Source organism: Loa loa (assembly GCF_000183805.2).
Source record: "Loa loa unplaced genomic scaffold supercont3.331, whole genome shotgun sequence".
Lineage (NCBI taxonomy): Eukaryota > Metazoa > Nematoda > Chromadorea > Rhabditida > Onchocercidae > Loa > Loa loa.
The window spans coordinates 40,360-57,114 of NW_018108511.1; the positions used below are offsets into that span (position 1 = coordinate 40,360).

General features: G+C 32.9%; 2 protein-coding genes across 2 annotated transcripts in view; one reads left to right on the forward strand and one right to left on the reverse strand.

Moving 5' to 3' along the window:
* LOAG_18485 (CMGC/RCK/MAK protein kinase) overlaps positions 1-1,537 on the forward strand; it is a gene marked incomplete at its 3' end in the record, with an annotated part of 6,944 nt that extends 5,407 nt beyond the window's left edge. Inside the window, exons 6-10 of the mRNA XM_020451145.1 lie at positions 303-470; positions 583-803; positions 900-1,030; positions 1,213-1,323; positions 1,494-1,537. Coding sequence (XP_020305097.1) covers positions 303-470; positions 583-803; positions 900-1,030; positions 1,213-1,323; positions 1,494-1,537 — 675 coding nt within the window. The remainder of the gene's footprint in view (positions 1-302; positions 471-582; positions 804-899; positions 1,031-1,212; positions 1,324-1,493) is intronic.
* A 1,693-nt stretch (positions 1,538-3,230) lies between these two features.
* Positions 3,231-16,755, reverse strand: part of LOAG_18486 (phosphatase 4) — a gene marked incomplete at both ends in the record, with an annotated part of 17,909 nt that continues 4,384 nt past the window's right edge. Inside the window, 17 exons of the mRNA XM_020451146.1 lie at positions 3,231-3,311; positions 3,593-3,783; positions 3,949-4,049; positions 4,175-4,370; positions 4,545-4,627; positions 4,785-4,891; positions 5,141-5,302; positions 5,710-5,889; positions 6,052-6,183; positions 6,726-6,953; positions 7,321-7,510; positions 7,867-7,965; positions 8,173-8,341; positions 8,774-8,879; positions 9,520-9,684; positions 10,063-10,122; positions 13,846-13,959. Of these exons, the coding sequence (XP_020305098.1) occupies positions 3,231-3,311; positions 3,593-3,783; positions 3,949-4,049; positions 4,175-4,370; positions 4,545-4,627; positions 4,785-4,891; positions 5,141-5,302; positions 5,710-5,889; positions 6,052-6,183; positions 6,726-6,953; positions 7,321-7,510; positions 7,867-7,965; positions 8,173-8,341; positions 8,774-8,879; positions 9,520-9,684; positions 10,063-10,122; positions 13,846-13,959 (2,364 nt within the window). The remainder of the gene's footprint in view (positions 3,312-3,592; positions 3,784-3,948; positions 4,050-4,174; positions 4,371-4,544; positions 4,628-4,784; positions 4,892-5,140; positions 5,303-5,709; positions 5,890-6,051; positions 6,184-6,725; positions 6,954-7,320; positions 7,511-7,866; positions 7,966-8,172; positions 8,342-8,773; positions 8,880-9,519; positions 9,685-10,062; positions 10,123-13,845; positions 13,960-16,755) is intronic.

Genomic DNA, 16,755 nt, shown 5'->3' on the forward strand with positions numbered 1-16,755 from the left:
ACAAAAAAAAAAAAAAAAAAAAAAAAAGCCTAAATGGTCATTGGTCAAAGAAATGTTGGGAACCATTGCTTTATGAATATTAAAAGTTTATTGCTTGCTATATCTTTCAATGTAAGTATAACAATCAATAACAGATCTTGAAGATATCAAATTTGACCTGAAATAAATATCCATCCAAAATAATTTATAGGAAATATTAGGATATTTAAATATCATGAATCATATCTTCGAAAAGGTATAATAAGATAACATTTCAGGCTATGAATTTTCTCAAAATTAATGCTAAATAATAATTGTTATAGGATGATTGGCCAGAAGGTTATCAATTGGCTGTAGCAATGAATTTCAAATTTCAACAATGTGTACCAATACCTTTTGCAACAATTGTAAATTCAGTGGGTGATGATGGCCTTAAATTGATGACAGATATGATGCATTGGAATCCAGAAAAACGGCCTAGTGCTATGGGTGTTAGTTAAAAAAAAAAATTCATTGAATTATTAAATTAAAATAATATTTGAAAAATAATTAATTAATTCAAAAATTTATATCATAAAAAATTCTTTTCTTTTTTTTTTTCAGTCTTTGAAATATAGATATTTTTTGGTTGGAGAAAAATTAGGAGCACCAACAATTAGTCAACCATCAACATCAAATCGTGAAACCAGTGCCTGTTCAACATTATCTGATTCATGTATTCTATTTAATAAAGCAAAATTAAAAAATATTTCTGAGACAAAAATTGATATTGGAAATACAATAAATTCAGAACGAAATATCAATAGGAATTTACCCATTACAAAGTAAGTAATTTAATTTTGTCTATTTTAATTCAAACATTCGAAATTATCATTTTTGTTATTGTTACTAATTTATTATAATTAGAGGAAAAATTGTAGACTTTTGGATGAGCCAACAAAAAAAGATACATTATTGGATAAGAATAGTCATACAATTTCTGGTACTACAATTATGAAAACTAAATTACCTGCCAAGGAATTATATATGTCAAAATCAAGATATATGCCTGGTTCGTTTTTACAACTATTTCTCATTTATTATTTCTTATAAATTAATTAAAAGTTAATTTATAAAATTGTTTATCTCTCATTTAATTAGAACTATCCGTTTCTTGACTACTTTTATCAATTTAAAAATTTAAATTTCATAACATTATTCAATAATACATATGAACATTCCGATTTTCTTTAGGTGTTCCGGTAAATTCGGTAAACCAACAAGGCATTGATTTCACGAAACGATCAAATTTTAAACCAAATCCAGCAAGATCAGCAGTACAAGCTCGTTTCGAATATGCTTATGGTAGGCCTTTTTTTTCGCAAGGAAAAAAAACCGGACTCTTTATTTGAAGATATAAAATGATAATTAACTAAACAAATTACAAACTAATCATTTGTTGAGTAAATTCTAGAGATTGAAAAGCTATGATGAATTTATAAAAAAAAAAAAAATGTAAAATTCATTCGTTGAAGGATATGTACCAACATTTGGTGTCCGGAAAAAATCCATTAAATAATATAAGCACAAAACCATCCGGAAGAATTGACTGGACAGCAAAGTAAGCTTAAACTAAACGAAAATATATTTTCCTTACTTTCAAACTAATCTTACTAATGTAGTAATAATGCTAACTAATTTCTTTTTCCCTTAAAGCAAAAGTAAATTAATTTCGATTAAATTTAACTTTTCTAAAGAAATAAATTCCGTGCAATATACTTTACAGATATCTTCGACACTAAAGCAGTATGATATTTATATGTTGACAAATATTTGGATGCCTTATCAAATCACTGATCCAATCATTTCTTACTTCATAATTGTTGTATATTGTATAGAAAATAAACAATTTCATGGCTAGATGATAGGTGACGGAATAATCAGAGAAATTTCTTTTTTTTTTTTCATAATTGATAAATCATTCGAATAATTCATAGAAAAAAAAGAGTGATAAAAAAGTGTAACAATTGTTTCGAAAATTAAACATTTAAAGATTAAGGAAAAAGAAAAGGAGTCAATCTAGCATAGTCTTTGAAAAGAATTAGCATCATGAAACCCTTCTCTACATCACAAACAAACTGGAAAAGAGGTAGAACAATTCGTTATACTTATTTTCGATTTGACAAAGAGGTAGCTAGTAGGGCAGATATCATCATGTCCCATAGAAAGGAATATATGCTTTTTTACCTGAAATACTTGAGACAGAAAATGTGATTTATTTCAAAGAAAAAAAAAATGTGCAGTAATCCAATCATTCAAATACAGAAAAAAAACCGGAAAAATGACTGACAAGTAAAGAGATTCACAGAATGGAAAATTTCATTCTTACATTTGACGAATCAAAGAAATTTGCAATTAAGTAGTAAAGGAGGACTGACATTGCAAACATATACGTACACGTTTCTACACGTAGTTGTTCACTCAGTGTAACATTCAGTAAATTATTATTGTTGTTAAGAAAAGCTCTATAAATGATATGATTCAAAAATGTAATTTTTTACAAAATAAACGACTAAATTATGAGCAAATCAAGAAATCAACATTTACTTTTATATGATTCCTAAAAAACAAAAAAGAAAAAAACACGTGAAGGATCGAGACTAAGCACTGGCGGAGACAGCATAAAACTTCAAGTGAAAGACATTAAATTGAATAATCATGAAATATTCGAGGATTTTTAAAACAAATTATATTCAAGAATGATTTTTAGTGGGCTTTTTCCAATGTATAGAATAAGATTTGAATTCAGAAGGCGATGCTTCTGAATAGAACAAATCATATTTTTAGATCGTAAATTTTACGAGAATGAAGAAATAAACGGAAGACAAGGAAACAAAACGATTTTTTTTTAAATTCATGAGTGTAGTCTTAAGATTTCATTCAGTTAAAAGTGGCAATATCTGTAATGTGAATCAAATAGCTGGAAGTTGCACGGAAATGATTTTTTCATACAAGGATCTCTTTTCATCACATCAGAGAAAATTCATCATCTTAAGCTTGCCATAACATTCATACTAAATGAGTGTGATTTTTGATCTCCAGATATGGTAAAGTAAAGCATACTGGTTGGAAAGAATATCTCCTGTGCAGCAGAACTACTTAAATAGGATGGTGCATGATATCCTAAATTTAAAAGAGTTTTGTTTTGAAAAAAAATAAGGCCCAAAAGGTGAAGCTAACTGGATCTATTTCAGATTGCTTTCCAGATTGTTTTATAGTCGGTAAATATCCAAGTGATATTTGGCTGAAACAACTTCTTTCATTTCACGAAGTCGTTCAGCGTAATCTTTTGCCTGAAAAAAAAATGGATTAAAAGATAAATTGAATTGAATTTTTGATCTTTTAAATTTAAGATATCATGCATCGTCCTATTTGAGTAGTTCTGCAAGGAGATATTCTTTCCAATCAATTTTTTTCTTCAGTTTGCACCCTGCTTAACTTTGGACACAGCAGTCAGGTTCATTATTACATATCCAAAATGTTCTGAACGTGAATACAATGAAGTATCAAAATATTGAAGAGCATAACGCGCAGAACATTGTTAAGAAAATCTTTGTAGAAATGGAAAACTTACGTCAACTATATTTTCGGTATCCGGAATTCTAAGTGAAATTCGAGCCGCGCGTCTACAATCCACATCTTTATCGGTAAGTAACCTTTCGACACTATGATGTATGATTGATGAGTCAAATGAGCTACCAAAAGCGTATCCACCGCGCATTTTTGAGATAGACCGTACGAACGCCAAGCGTACATTTGCTACTGCTGAAAAATTAAGTGCCACCTTTTAATATTAAATCTATGAAAATTTCTTGTTTGCAATTTCACTTTTCTTAACACTGAATGTCAGAAGCTATATGGTTTCTCATATATACAACTGAATAAAGAAATCAAATAATAATCAGTGAATATGTCTAAAACTGAACTTACAATCTCCGGCTAGCCTCATCAAATCATTCAGTAGCAATGATGAAAACTGATCGTAGCTTAATACTTCACCTTCCAGAATTTTTTCACAGAACAATGCAAATCTAAAAATAACCCAGATATTTTGCGTGAAACTAAGCCAGTTCATATGGATTTTTTTTCCAAGAATTCACATGATATAGCAAGATAAAGCGAATCAAAACTAGCTGAGATAAACTAGATAACTCACGTCTGTCTCCTTCGCCAATTCATTGATCGGGCAAACCCTTTCACAATGTCACTGATAAATGAATCAGTGATCGGAATAAACGATATGTCAGTTCTGCAAGGATCAGTGTAATCCGAAGTCCACTCTTCGCTGATAAACTTTCCTAATATTCTTGCCAGTAGTACAGTTGCTTCTTTTCGCACATCTGATATCCTATCTGAAGTACAAAAAATATTATTTCAGTAAATTTAGCTGTTATTGTACCTCCGCTCTTTTCCACTCCTCTCCTGAATAACCAAGTGATTGAGAAAGTCAAACAAAAAATAAAATCCAAAAAGCAGTAATTCCATTAACTAACAACTTATTTTTCTATATGAAACTAAAAATTAACCGTTAGCTAATGTTAAAGCTATGGCGGCCAAATATTCATTAATGTCATGCATAGCAAAGAGATCACACAGGAGAATACATTGCCTGAAAAGGAACGATTTCAGGAAGTATAAAAGGAATTTATAAAACAAAACAAATAAAAATTTCAACGAAGCACTAGTAACCTAACACTACCACAAAGTAAGAGAATATTTTTAGGACCATTAGGATTGACTTAGAAAAGGAACATAAACTGATTTACCTTACGTATTTATATCTATACCTCCAATTACGTCCATTATCGGCATCGGAATGTAAAAAATTTGGTAGTACCGATAATAACTTTTGCCTTGTAGCCGGTGTTACTAGCTGAAACAGGATGAATATCTTTTTTTTTCTGTTCAACACGAGAATGATGTTTAAATAAGCAAATAATCTGAAGACTGAACAACTAAATTAGATTAATTAACTGAAATGGCCAAAAGTACATAAATGTGTAGCTAAATGGAAAGATATTATTTCCCGAAGACTTTATTTGTTAACTCAATTCAAGCCTTCACTGAACCCTCCGTCCGACAATAACATATGCATAAAAGTTTCTAATAATCATAAACTTACTTTAAAAAAATCGTACAGATGATTCAGCAACCCAAGTTTCACATCTTCCACATCTTCCATAAATCGTTCAAATATTGGTACCAAATGAGCATCTGCATTTTCCTCCCCAATAATTGCTGCGATTTCGTGAATCGACGATGCCAATATATGTCGAACACGCCACTAAAATCATTTAGAAGGATAAAAGTGCAACTTTTCTCCTAAAACAATTAACACTTAGCTAACTTTTCCCCTTGTAACCTATTAGCGCTGTCACTACCGTTTGATGACGAATAAATATCTGAGCTGAAATACTTGATACTACTATACTTGTAACAAAAAAATGGGAAAGTTTATTTTTCAAATTCGTAGCAGTAGGTGAACCAGTGCTTCTACACTCACAAAAACGAGAGAGGACATTCGGAAAATGTTAATGCTAAAGAAAATGGACCTATATATCATATGCTCACATCTAGTCCAATTACAATTTTACAATGGGGTATGAAACAGATCCTGCGACTGTTAGTCCCAACTTCACTATATAATTTTAACAAAAGTAGCTTTAAGATAAAATTACGAAAAATACATACTTGCATATCTGATGCCAACTGCTTATAAGTACCCATGATACAAGGCCAGTTGTTGCGACCAAGAGTGAATGCAACAGCAGGGAAACTATGGGCACATTGTCGATTTATTTCACCATCTGCATTATTACAAGGTGAGACCATATGTACGAAACTATCGAGCAGATCCTGCGGTATTACCATCTGAAATTTTGCTACGTTCGATTTTTAATCAATATTAGAAATGCAAAGTGAGGAATCCTACCAACAACATCGTTATATGTGTCATAGTGACGGGAAAGAACTGTTATGAAACGAATGATTCAGAAGTCACAAATCGATTATTACATTCCCCAAAAATCAAACTTGAGTTCGAGTATTGATAGCTGAAGATGTCGTTTGTTCATTTTTATCACCCTCAACAGAACCGGTTGATGGACTTGTTTCATACAAAACTGTAACAGTTTTAGTTATTTCATCCGTAGTTACACCCAATTTCTTAAATCATCCTCTTCCATAACATAGCTGTCGTACTCCGAGTATTTATTAGTCGCGGTTTCTATATCCTGAAAAATTTGCATTTTAGTTCAGCTGTTACTGCTTGAGATGGATCAAGTTCAGATATGCACCAGCTCAAAATATAATGTAAAAGATGAAGTTGTAAGATCTTGTAATACAAACAGTAAAAAAGCACTGGTATCCCATGATGCGAAGATGTATTTTTGCACATCTACAGTTATATATTGGGCAAGTAATCAGTAATAAAACATCGATGCATTCTGTTATTCTTACTTGAACATAATGGAGTAATTTCTCGTTTTTTCTTTTTTTTAAATGATGAAACTGTTTAAAAAATCAGTAGCCATTTAATGGAATACTTAAGAAGTGCTAAGTGCCCAAACAAAAAATAAGCTCATAAAACTAGTTATCACAATTAGAAATGGAGAAATTGATAAATTGGTATAATCTTTCACTTCCACCTAAACCGGAATAAAATGTCGGAAACACACCAAGAATAGTAAATTAAAACAAAAACTTACATTCACATTGAATTTTGATGCATCGTAAAATAAATTTGAATGTCGTTGAATAAATTCAGCTACAAGTTTCTTTACATCATTCTTATCATTTCCATGAGTATTTTTGTTGTGACTGACAGCTGGACTCTTCCCATATGACTTTAAATCAATGTCAAAAGATCCCGCTGACCAATATATCAGAGGACAATAAGCATTCATGTCATCGTTATCATTCATTTGCGATGGTTCCTGGAAACAGAAATTTTGAATTTTGTTAAAACTGTTAGCGAAATTGTGAAAAAAAAATTGTAAAAAGAATTTGTAACTGTCCTCTTAGGCCATTAAAAAAGTCACAATTTTACCTAGTTGAAGTACTGAAGTACCAAACATGACCTGAATATTTAACAATTAAAAAACTATGAAATTATGACGGTAATAATTTGACTGATTTCCCGACGGTTTCTTGATAGACTTTTCGAATTTCTGAATTAAACCGGTATTTTGGACCTAGTTCATTTTTCATTTATTCTTTAGCCAATCAAGAAAAAATTCACTGTGATGGAATTCCAAGCAGATTTTTTCTTGAATCTTTAGTTCTGTAAAGGAAAAAGTTTACCTCAAAACTAATTTCTATATCGTCGTCCTCAATATCCATCGGACACGATTCTTCTTCAGTGTTTTCAACGTCCTCGTCTTCTTCACCACTGCTGTCATCATTATCACCAAGCACCAATTTTGTTAAGTCAGAATGTGTTGAACATGATGCCGCCACACCATTTTCAATATCCAAATCCATACTATCCATACTAAATAATAATAAAAAGTACAAAAAAAAAAAAAATACAAAAACGAAGCGGTTTAGGCGAACCTTAATCCTTGACCACTGTGAGATGACACTTAGATTTATCGATGAGTTAATGATAGAATAATCCTAACGGTCAACTAATTATATTGCTGTCCAAAATTACATTAAAAAGTTTAGTAACAAAATTAATACTCGCATTATTAACCGTTGTTACACACATATATTGACGTTGTAGTATACCAGTCATCGCTATGCTGGACTGTGAAATGACGGAACAGCCAGCAGTGCGCAAACACCATAATGAGGATACTTTTTTAAAACGAGCTAAAAAAACATCGATAGAAATGAGAGGCTTACGAATTGAGAACAAGCGAGTTACTTGAGACGATAGAATCATCTGACATGGCCCAAGAATCCCATGAATCCAGTAAACAAGTTAATTCATTTAAAACACAACTGAAATATCAAAATCAATTTTATATATGCCATAATGTTTAACCTATTGATACCTTTTCCTTTTTTTTTTTACTTATTACTTCAGTATAAACAAATTCCTAAACAATGTACGACGATGTGACTGTGTTTCGTTTTTATATTGGAAAGGAAACAATACAATGTTAAATAGTACATATATAACTAGATGAATACAGCTCCATCGACTACCTTTGGTCCTGAGGTGATGAAGCTGAAGATTCTTCTGATTCTACATCAGATTCTGGAAATACAACACCTGGAGGTAGTTGACTGTATAGTTCATTTTCGTCATCTTCTATAACCATTCCATTACTTCCGCAGTTATTTTGCGCGCTTTTATCATCTTCCGCTATATCGGCTGTACAAAAAGAAAAGGAAAATAATAAGAGAAATTAAAATAATTTACGAAATTTCAGACAAATTCAAAATATAGAAAGTTTCAAAACAAAATGCAGTTTACGTTGGCGTAATCTAGCTATTAATTTTAAAATATTTGGCAATTAAAAGATTGAAGAAATAGGGCTAATTTTAGCAACATGTCACACAAATGATCTAAGTGAATTCAGAACTTTTTTATCCACACAATTTCATATCAAATTTAAACAAAAACCCTTCGCTCAAAATCAATTTGTCAATTATATGAACAAATCTTTTGCGCTGATTTGATTATGATCATACAAATAGTCGCACAAAAAATCGTACGAATAAAGAGATAAATATGATTTAGAATATCATATTCTGAAAGAAAACTCATGAAAAATTTTCCGAGAACAACATTAAGAAAACTAACAATTCGCAACAACCAATCGGCCATCTCTTATTTCAAGGCCCATACGACTTGTATCCGCAAATGTTGCAATAAATCGACCAAGCTGTTGGAATGCCACATGTGAAACCTGCAATAACAAAATAATGAACGAACCTGAAGCTTATAGCTAATGCATTCTAAAAGGATGCAGAGAAACAAAACATTTTTCATAACAGACTTTCATAAACTTTAACAAAAACATTTTTCATTTTTCATAACACATTAAAAATATACTTAAATGCTTATATACAAATAAACAAATATAGCACAATGGAAAGTGCATTCACTCTTTGGAATTTGCGAATATTTTCCGAAAAATTGGAAAAAACAGGAAACGACGGGAATACATATAAATCATAGATAATAATTGCACCTTAGATAGAAGAAAGTTCATTTCAAAAAAATGATTTTAGATTGTACTATTGCGTATTATTTGAATGGAACAATCATCCCACTTTCACAATAATTCACTCTTATTTTTCCTCACTTAAAGTAAAATTAATCTAAATCATCATTTCATAATATCGATTATATCATAATTATTAACTATAATATAGGTAGGCATCATTTTAATCTACTGAATAATTAAATGAATTAAATTTCTATCCAGAATTAATAATGATAAATGACAAATGAGCAAAATCAATTAAAATAAATCATTGCGAAACAAAATGAACGTTTATCGATAAGAAAAGAAGGAAAAGAAAAATAAGAATGGGAAAAATTACCCAACGTGAAGTATCATGAAGTAGGGTAATAAAACGTGGTGCAAGCTTGCGTTCTTTTGTTTCCATTGAGCAACAGTTTGCGATATCAACAAATACCTCACATGATGATTTCCGCACACCCCATGCTAGATCTTTGCTTGATACTATTAAAAATGGTACCGCAAACTGCAAAAAAAGCAAACAAAATTAACTGGCAAAATTTTCGAATTTAATAAAAATTTCGAAAAATAGTGAAAGAAAATAGAAGAACGAGCAAAGAAATAGCAAAAAGTAGACTAAGATTTAGTGACAATATTAAAAAAAGAAAAAGACTGGATGACGATATTAAAAAAACACGATGTGAAAATTCTTCCATTTTTTTCTTCTCATTTTTCATGTCTTCCATTCATATTTTCATTTATTCGTTCATTTCCAACTAATAAAAGCAATTTTTAAGTGTATAAAAAATTAATGTAATTTTTTCGTATTAATTTAAAATTGTACCGATTTTTTTAAATTTGTACTAATTTTTTTTTAAATTTGTACTAATTTCTTTTTTCTTACCTGTTCTGTGAAATTCCTACCGAACATCACCGCCAATTTCCCCAGAATCGTTACACATGTCTGAAATTCATGGAGTAACTAATTATACATATATGAATATATAAAAGAGATTACAAGACACTGCATGAGCTACTAAATAAAACATGTATTGCAGCAGATTGTATCAACAATCTTTTGATGAAAAGATTGTGGAATATCGCGGAATACACTAATTTCCATTTCATATTTTAACACTGCTATAATAAGCAATATATATCCGAGGCCTATTTTAAAGAGGCAAAACTAGTTCCTGAAGACTCCCTTAAATGAACTGCAAATAGAGGGAAATATTAAAACTTTCTAGTTATAATAGGAGGACATCCAAGCTATAAAGCACCATTGACCAGTATCTCATTCAAATACATCACTTCCGTTGAATTCAGTTCTACCAAACAAATCCAAATCATTAACTCTAACGTCCTCACGCCCGAAATTACAAATGTATTTGAGCCACTTATTACAAAAGTCGGTCAGATGTTACATATGTGTGCTTGAACTCCGATATCATGTTATTTGTTGATATTGAATATTTCAATTTCGAATTTATTACTGTTTTAAACCTTGTACGCTTGTGGAATGTGTTTGCTTTTCTCGCCGTAATATTTTGACTTCTTTTTCTTTTTACAATAATCACTTAATCTTCTCCTTATTTCCACACTTTCGTTTTATATTTGTTTACTGATAGCAAAACAACCATGTCAACTTATAACCACATTCCTTCTCTTGACATCAAATCCCATATGTTATCACTATCATAATTATATAACACTGTTAAATGATAAGGATTTCACTTAATATTTCAACCATATTATTTTATAAAATAGCACTCCATGAATAACACCATATTATTATTCCCATGAAAAAAAAAAATGCCCATCTTATTATTTTTTGAACTATCACTATCCACTATCACACTTCTTTTAAAGTTTATGAACAAGCTATTTCTACCAACCATAATTTTAATTGGTAATTAACCCTGTTCTATTCATCCTGTCATCTTTGTTATGTAAAGTCCACAAACTCGCATATCTACCCATCTTATCACTAGATATCACTAGGTTCTAGTGGACCGAAGCAAACAACACTACGACTTGTTTCACTAGAAATATCACTATTACTATTTCACGACTTATCAATGACTTTTTCTCTATTACTGGATGTTTGGAAACAAATACCACCGGTCATCCATCTTTTATTTTATCATTAAATAAAAAAGAAAAGCTAGGCTACAATTCATAATACTCTTCCATTTGTGTATCAAGTAAAGACAGTACAGTTCCAGTTACTTAATTCTTATTAATTAAGCCGCCGTCAACTAACGCAAGGTTACTACGACTCGAAACAATAGATACGACAAACAGACAAGTGAGTCAAAATCCACAGCACCATAAGTTTAAGTTCACAGTTCATATACCATAAATGACTCAAAGCTTACAAATGATCTTACAAAATTGGAAGAAATTACAACTGCCTGTCAATTTCTGAAATTTCAAACATCACAAATGAAGTAAAATCTTAACACTGCATCCTCCCGAAAACAAGACTATGTCTTATTTTGACAAGTCTTACACTATTTCCCCCTCCCTCCCCACCCAAACAAACGTGCCAGGACTTATTTTCAGATGACGAAGCGGTCAGCTGGCTCGTCCCGCAGCTGTACCAAGCGGCGATGATGCGGGGAAATGGCCAGTACGGAATGAGGGTGAGCCTGAGGCTTTATCCAGGTTTTGGGGCGGCTGCGGGAAACGCCGACAGTGGTGCTCCCTGCGGCTGTGGTAGGGCCAAACTACGCCTTATTTTCAACGGGAGGGACCTATATCATGCACTTCCCCCAAAATTTTAGCAAAGTCTATTTTCAGGAGACGACTTACTCTCGAGGAAATACGGTAAGAATGTTAATTTAAAATTAACTGGATTTGTATTTTCCACAGTACAACTTATCAGTAACCTTCACGACTACCTACATATGAACTTGTCCCAGTCAAAAATTGTATTGTTAATTCCTAAGCAACTCCACCCAAAATACACCTATTCTTACTATCCCAACCCATTTCACAAATGTCCTAGATGACATGTCGTGCTTTGTTACATCTCAAAAGTGATCTTCATATTTTGCATCCTCTCTTTGCTTCATTTATCCAACCCCCCAACCCATTTCACAAATGTCCTAGATGACATGTCGTGCTTTGTTACATCTCAGAAGTGATCTTCATATTTTGAATCCTCTCTTTGCTTCATTTATCCAACCCTCCTCTTTGTAATTTCCTTTCTTTTCATTTATCTCGCATATATTAGCATAATCTTTTGCATTGCGCTTTCATTTATAATAATATTTATCAGCCAATTACTCTACTTTTTAAACAAATTTTATTTCTCAAATCTTGAACTTGAAGATGAACCAGTATTTTTCTACTCCCATCATAATTACACTTTTTTCTCACCCACATCAAACTACAATCGTTCGATCCATTCAAACAGTCAAATCTCAATAATTTCAATTTCGACCAACATCTCCCTCAATATCTAAGGAAGGAACACCAACATTACCATTATCATATTTCAATTCTGATCAATCATTCTCATCTTCCTACAACTTAACTTACCTTTACTAAAATCACCATCTTTGAATGTCCCACAATATTTTAGAACAATTAGCATTTGCAATCAAGATGACAAATTTAATTGGTGTAAGTTGATTATGTATTATGCTTCTGCAACATATCTCTATCATTATTTTGTATTTCTCTCTCCCTTATCTGTTGTAGTTAAAGCTTTGTTCTTCTTAACTCTCCAAAAAGGAGGGAGAAATTTCGTAAGAACGTTAGAGATCGGATGGAGTAATTTTATTGCTAAAGCAATCAAGTCGAAGCATTTTTGCCTATCTCTTCTTTTCCCATCTCCTCCTCCCCCTCCTCCTTTTTCAGATGATCTTTTTTCTGGCACAAAAAGAGAAAATGGATGTTTCGTAATGTATGCGTGTAATATGTGTCATATGTGTATGTATGTGTGTATACATAATATATGTGTAAAATTCCCGTTGAAAAATCGTAGCGAGTAGTATGGGAAATGATACAATGACTTACCAGAATAACCTTTGACCGTAGCACACTAACTTCTCTCTCTCACGTCCTATCAACTATGTTAATCCTTCATTTACTAAAATAATGAATCAAAGGAAATGGTAATCTCTGGTCTTCTTGGCGCAAGCTCAAATTACGAAATAATCCTACCATCCTTCACCCTCCCACTACTTTTAATTCTTTCACTGTTTTTTTTCCAATCCGCTAACAAGTGCGAGTTGGTTGGTTAACAACGGGATGTCAAAATTAGAAACTAATATGGCAGACAGAGAGTTGACACACCCTCTTACCTTCTCCCTTCCTGGATACCAAATTCTGCTGTCATTACCATTTCGCTTTCAAAACCTCCCCCCACTTTCGAAATTAGTCATTTCTCCTACCAACGAATTTTTCCCCCATTTCACACATCCGAACAGAAGGGGAGGAAAATCCCGAAGCAATCCAGAACCACTGAATTGATCAGTTGAAACGATAACCTTTGACACCAGCGACCCACACACACCTTACACAGAATTAATCCACGAAACTCCCGTAACAAAAAATCCGTCATTTGAAAGGAAAAAATTGCTCCTGCTAATTCATGTAGTTTCTAACTGATACACCCTTTTTTAACTTCGGCATCACACCAAAATTTCAGAAGGAGGAAATCAAACTTTAGTATTACTTTTCGGATATGAAACGCTCTATCTTGCAACAGTATGCTATATCTGCCGAGAAAACTTTCGAAAATCCATCTCATCGTCAACGCTTCCGGCCATGTGACAATTTTGCAGAGAAGCTGAAAACATTATGAGCATTATTTATATCCCATATCTTTTAGGCTGCACTATTTCTCTTTATCCATTCCCCGCCATCTCTTTTCAGGAGTACACTCTCTCTTTCCTTTTTCGTCAGCAACTTTATTTTATTCTCAAAATTTCAAGCATACACAGAATCCTCACCAACAAAACCGTAAATATAAACACCAAAGGACCCCATCACAAACATGAATCACACTCCTTACAGTTAACATATGGAGTTCCTGACATTTTATTTGTCATCGATTCAAATTATTTTTCAAAGATGGAACAAGAGATGTCAGCACTATTTACACGTCACTTAAGCACAAACATTAGTTTCGAAATTTGAAAGACGAAATGAGAAAAAGACAGAAAAGCAATGATGCAATATAACATTATAAATAATAGTGTAACAGGAGGAATAACAAAAGTAGATCTTTTTGGCAATAATTTGCAAATTGAAACGAATGAAATACATTTCCACCACATGCATGATATGTTTATACAATGAGAACCACTAATCGACAACTTCGGAAACATTTTGCCAAACAAGCCACATTTACTGAAGCACAAACGTTGTTTTATCTCTAAAAACTTCAGTTCTATGGATACTGTGGATAGTAGTGATATCTAAGTGGCGCAGCTCACAAATCGAACTGTTCACAAAATGTCTCCAAGCCTTTGGATGCAACAACAAATATTAAGAAACAAAGCAAAGATAACATTCCATCCAATAGCGCAGCGTAGTCGACGTATCACCAAGACATAGGGTGGTCAAGCCCGATGAATACGCACATTTATGTGATGGGACGACAAGCGCACAACACATCAAAGCTGGCTGTGATATGAATTTCATTTAGCGACACATCACCGACCACTTTGACGTGCTGGAGAAGTCCTTTTCGATGAATTCTCGAAAAAGAATACCGACTCATGCGCGGTATTGTCCAGGATTTCTCCAAAGGATAAAGTAGCAGAATTCCTGGGATCAACAGCAAGCAAACTCTAGCAAAACAAGTTAGAAGTTTACAAATCGACTCACCATACAGGTAAATACAAACAGTTTGCACAGTAAACAAGTTAAACAAACCGATGGAAATTTACGATATAAGCAGCAGGAAACAATTTGAAGTCAATACACCTTATTTGCATAGCGCTACCAGAAATACTTCCTATCAAGTAGATTTTATTCAACAAGCAATCAAACCAACGTATTCACATATAGCGTATCAATCGCGAATGAACAAGCTGCTCGCTACAGAAACACTCATCCTACCTTATCATGAAACGTACAGACCTACCGCATCACCTTTCGATCCAACCGTCTCTGTTAATTGGTCTAGTAGGACCTATTTATCGCAAGCCCTCTCCTGAAACCGGCCTATTACACATTAAGCTCCAGTTACCCACAAATCCAACTCTTCTCTAAATAACAAATCACCAAGTCTCATCCACGTATGCGCCAATCTGGCTTCCGCATCAATCTGACGAGATGAACCGTTCGAACATAATTTCAACAGATAACTGAATGGTTTTTCAGTGTACCAACTGTTTAATACGACTCGTCTACAAATCTCCTTTTCCCTAACACGAAGCCTGAAAATTTGGTCAAAAGAAATCTACACAAACCGTATGTGCATGTTATAAATACTCGAAATCAGAGCGCAAGAGAACCCCGACAATGAAAGAAAAAATGAGCAATTGATCCTAAAAAAAAGTCGTTTTGTGGGTCGTCAAATTTATAGCAAAAAAAAAAGGACAATGCACCAATATGAGGGAAAAGCGGAAAACACACGGATAAGACAGAGAGAGGGAAATGATACCAGGCAATGGTAATGCTTGGAGAGTGATAGATCTCAGGTATAGCAAAAACTCTAAGTACTTTTTAGCAAACTTCTATGACACACATGTGTACAACTACAAGAAAGAAAAATTCCCCTATGACAATAAAATATTACCATCACTCACTCTCATCCTCATTCTCAATAAAGACATCTTCGCATTGCACTTCATTATCCATAAGGCATTGAAAATAGATACCAAACATTACAGAGTACTTAGTAATACCGCCTCATCTACATATATATGTATACATATACACATATATATGTATATATACATACACACACACAGTTTGAATACTTATCCTAATCACCACCAAGAGAAAATCAAAAGAAGCGGGGTGAAGGAAAAAGAGGACAGGGAGTTGCAGGAAAGGGGAGGGGAGAAGGAAATGAGGCACCATTTGCTTCAGGGACACCTGTCGTATCTCTATCATACCCCAACACTCCTCAGCAGCTGTGAAATGGTTGATGATGGGTGCAGTTGGAAGAGGGAAGAACTTTTTGTTCTCCCATCAAGCTTCCTCTTCTCCTCCTTTCATCCAACATTCCATCCCACCTTCCTCGTATTCTTTACTACTACTACCACTGCTATTACAACTACCCTTACTCGATACATACATCCATACACACACATGACAGTCTTAAACAATGGTACAAAAGGAATAATGCCTTTGTTTCCTTTACTTTGTATTATACGCACTCATTCACTTACATTACATAAACCCCAAAAATACACGTTACCATCATTACCCATTCCGTTCCTATCACATTCTCATTCGACAATCCTCTAACATAAATCATACCTAATGGCCAAAATTTCCATCTGCTGTTACTTTATCCCAACCCAAATAAATAAGTACTTGATATGATATATAAAGGAAAAAAAAGAATCATTCTGTTAAATGTTATGCATTTATATAGGGAGCAAGCAGTAAAGTATATATATATATA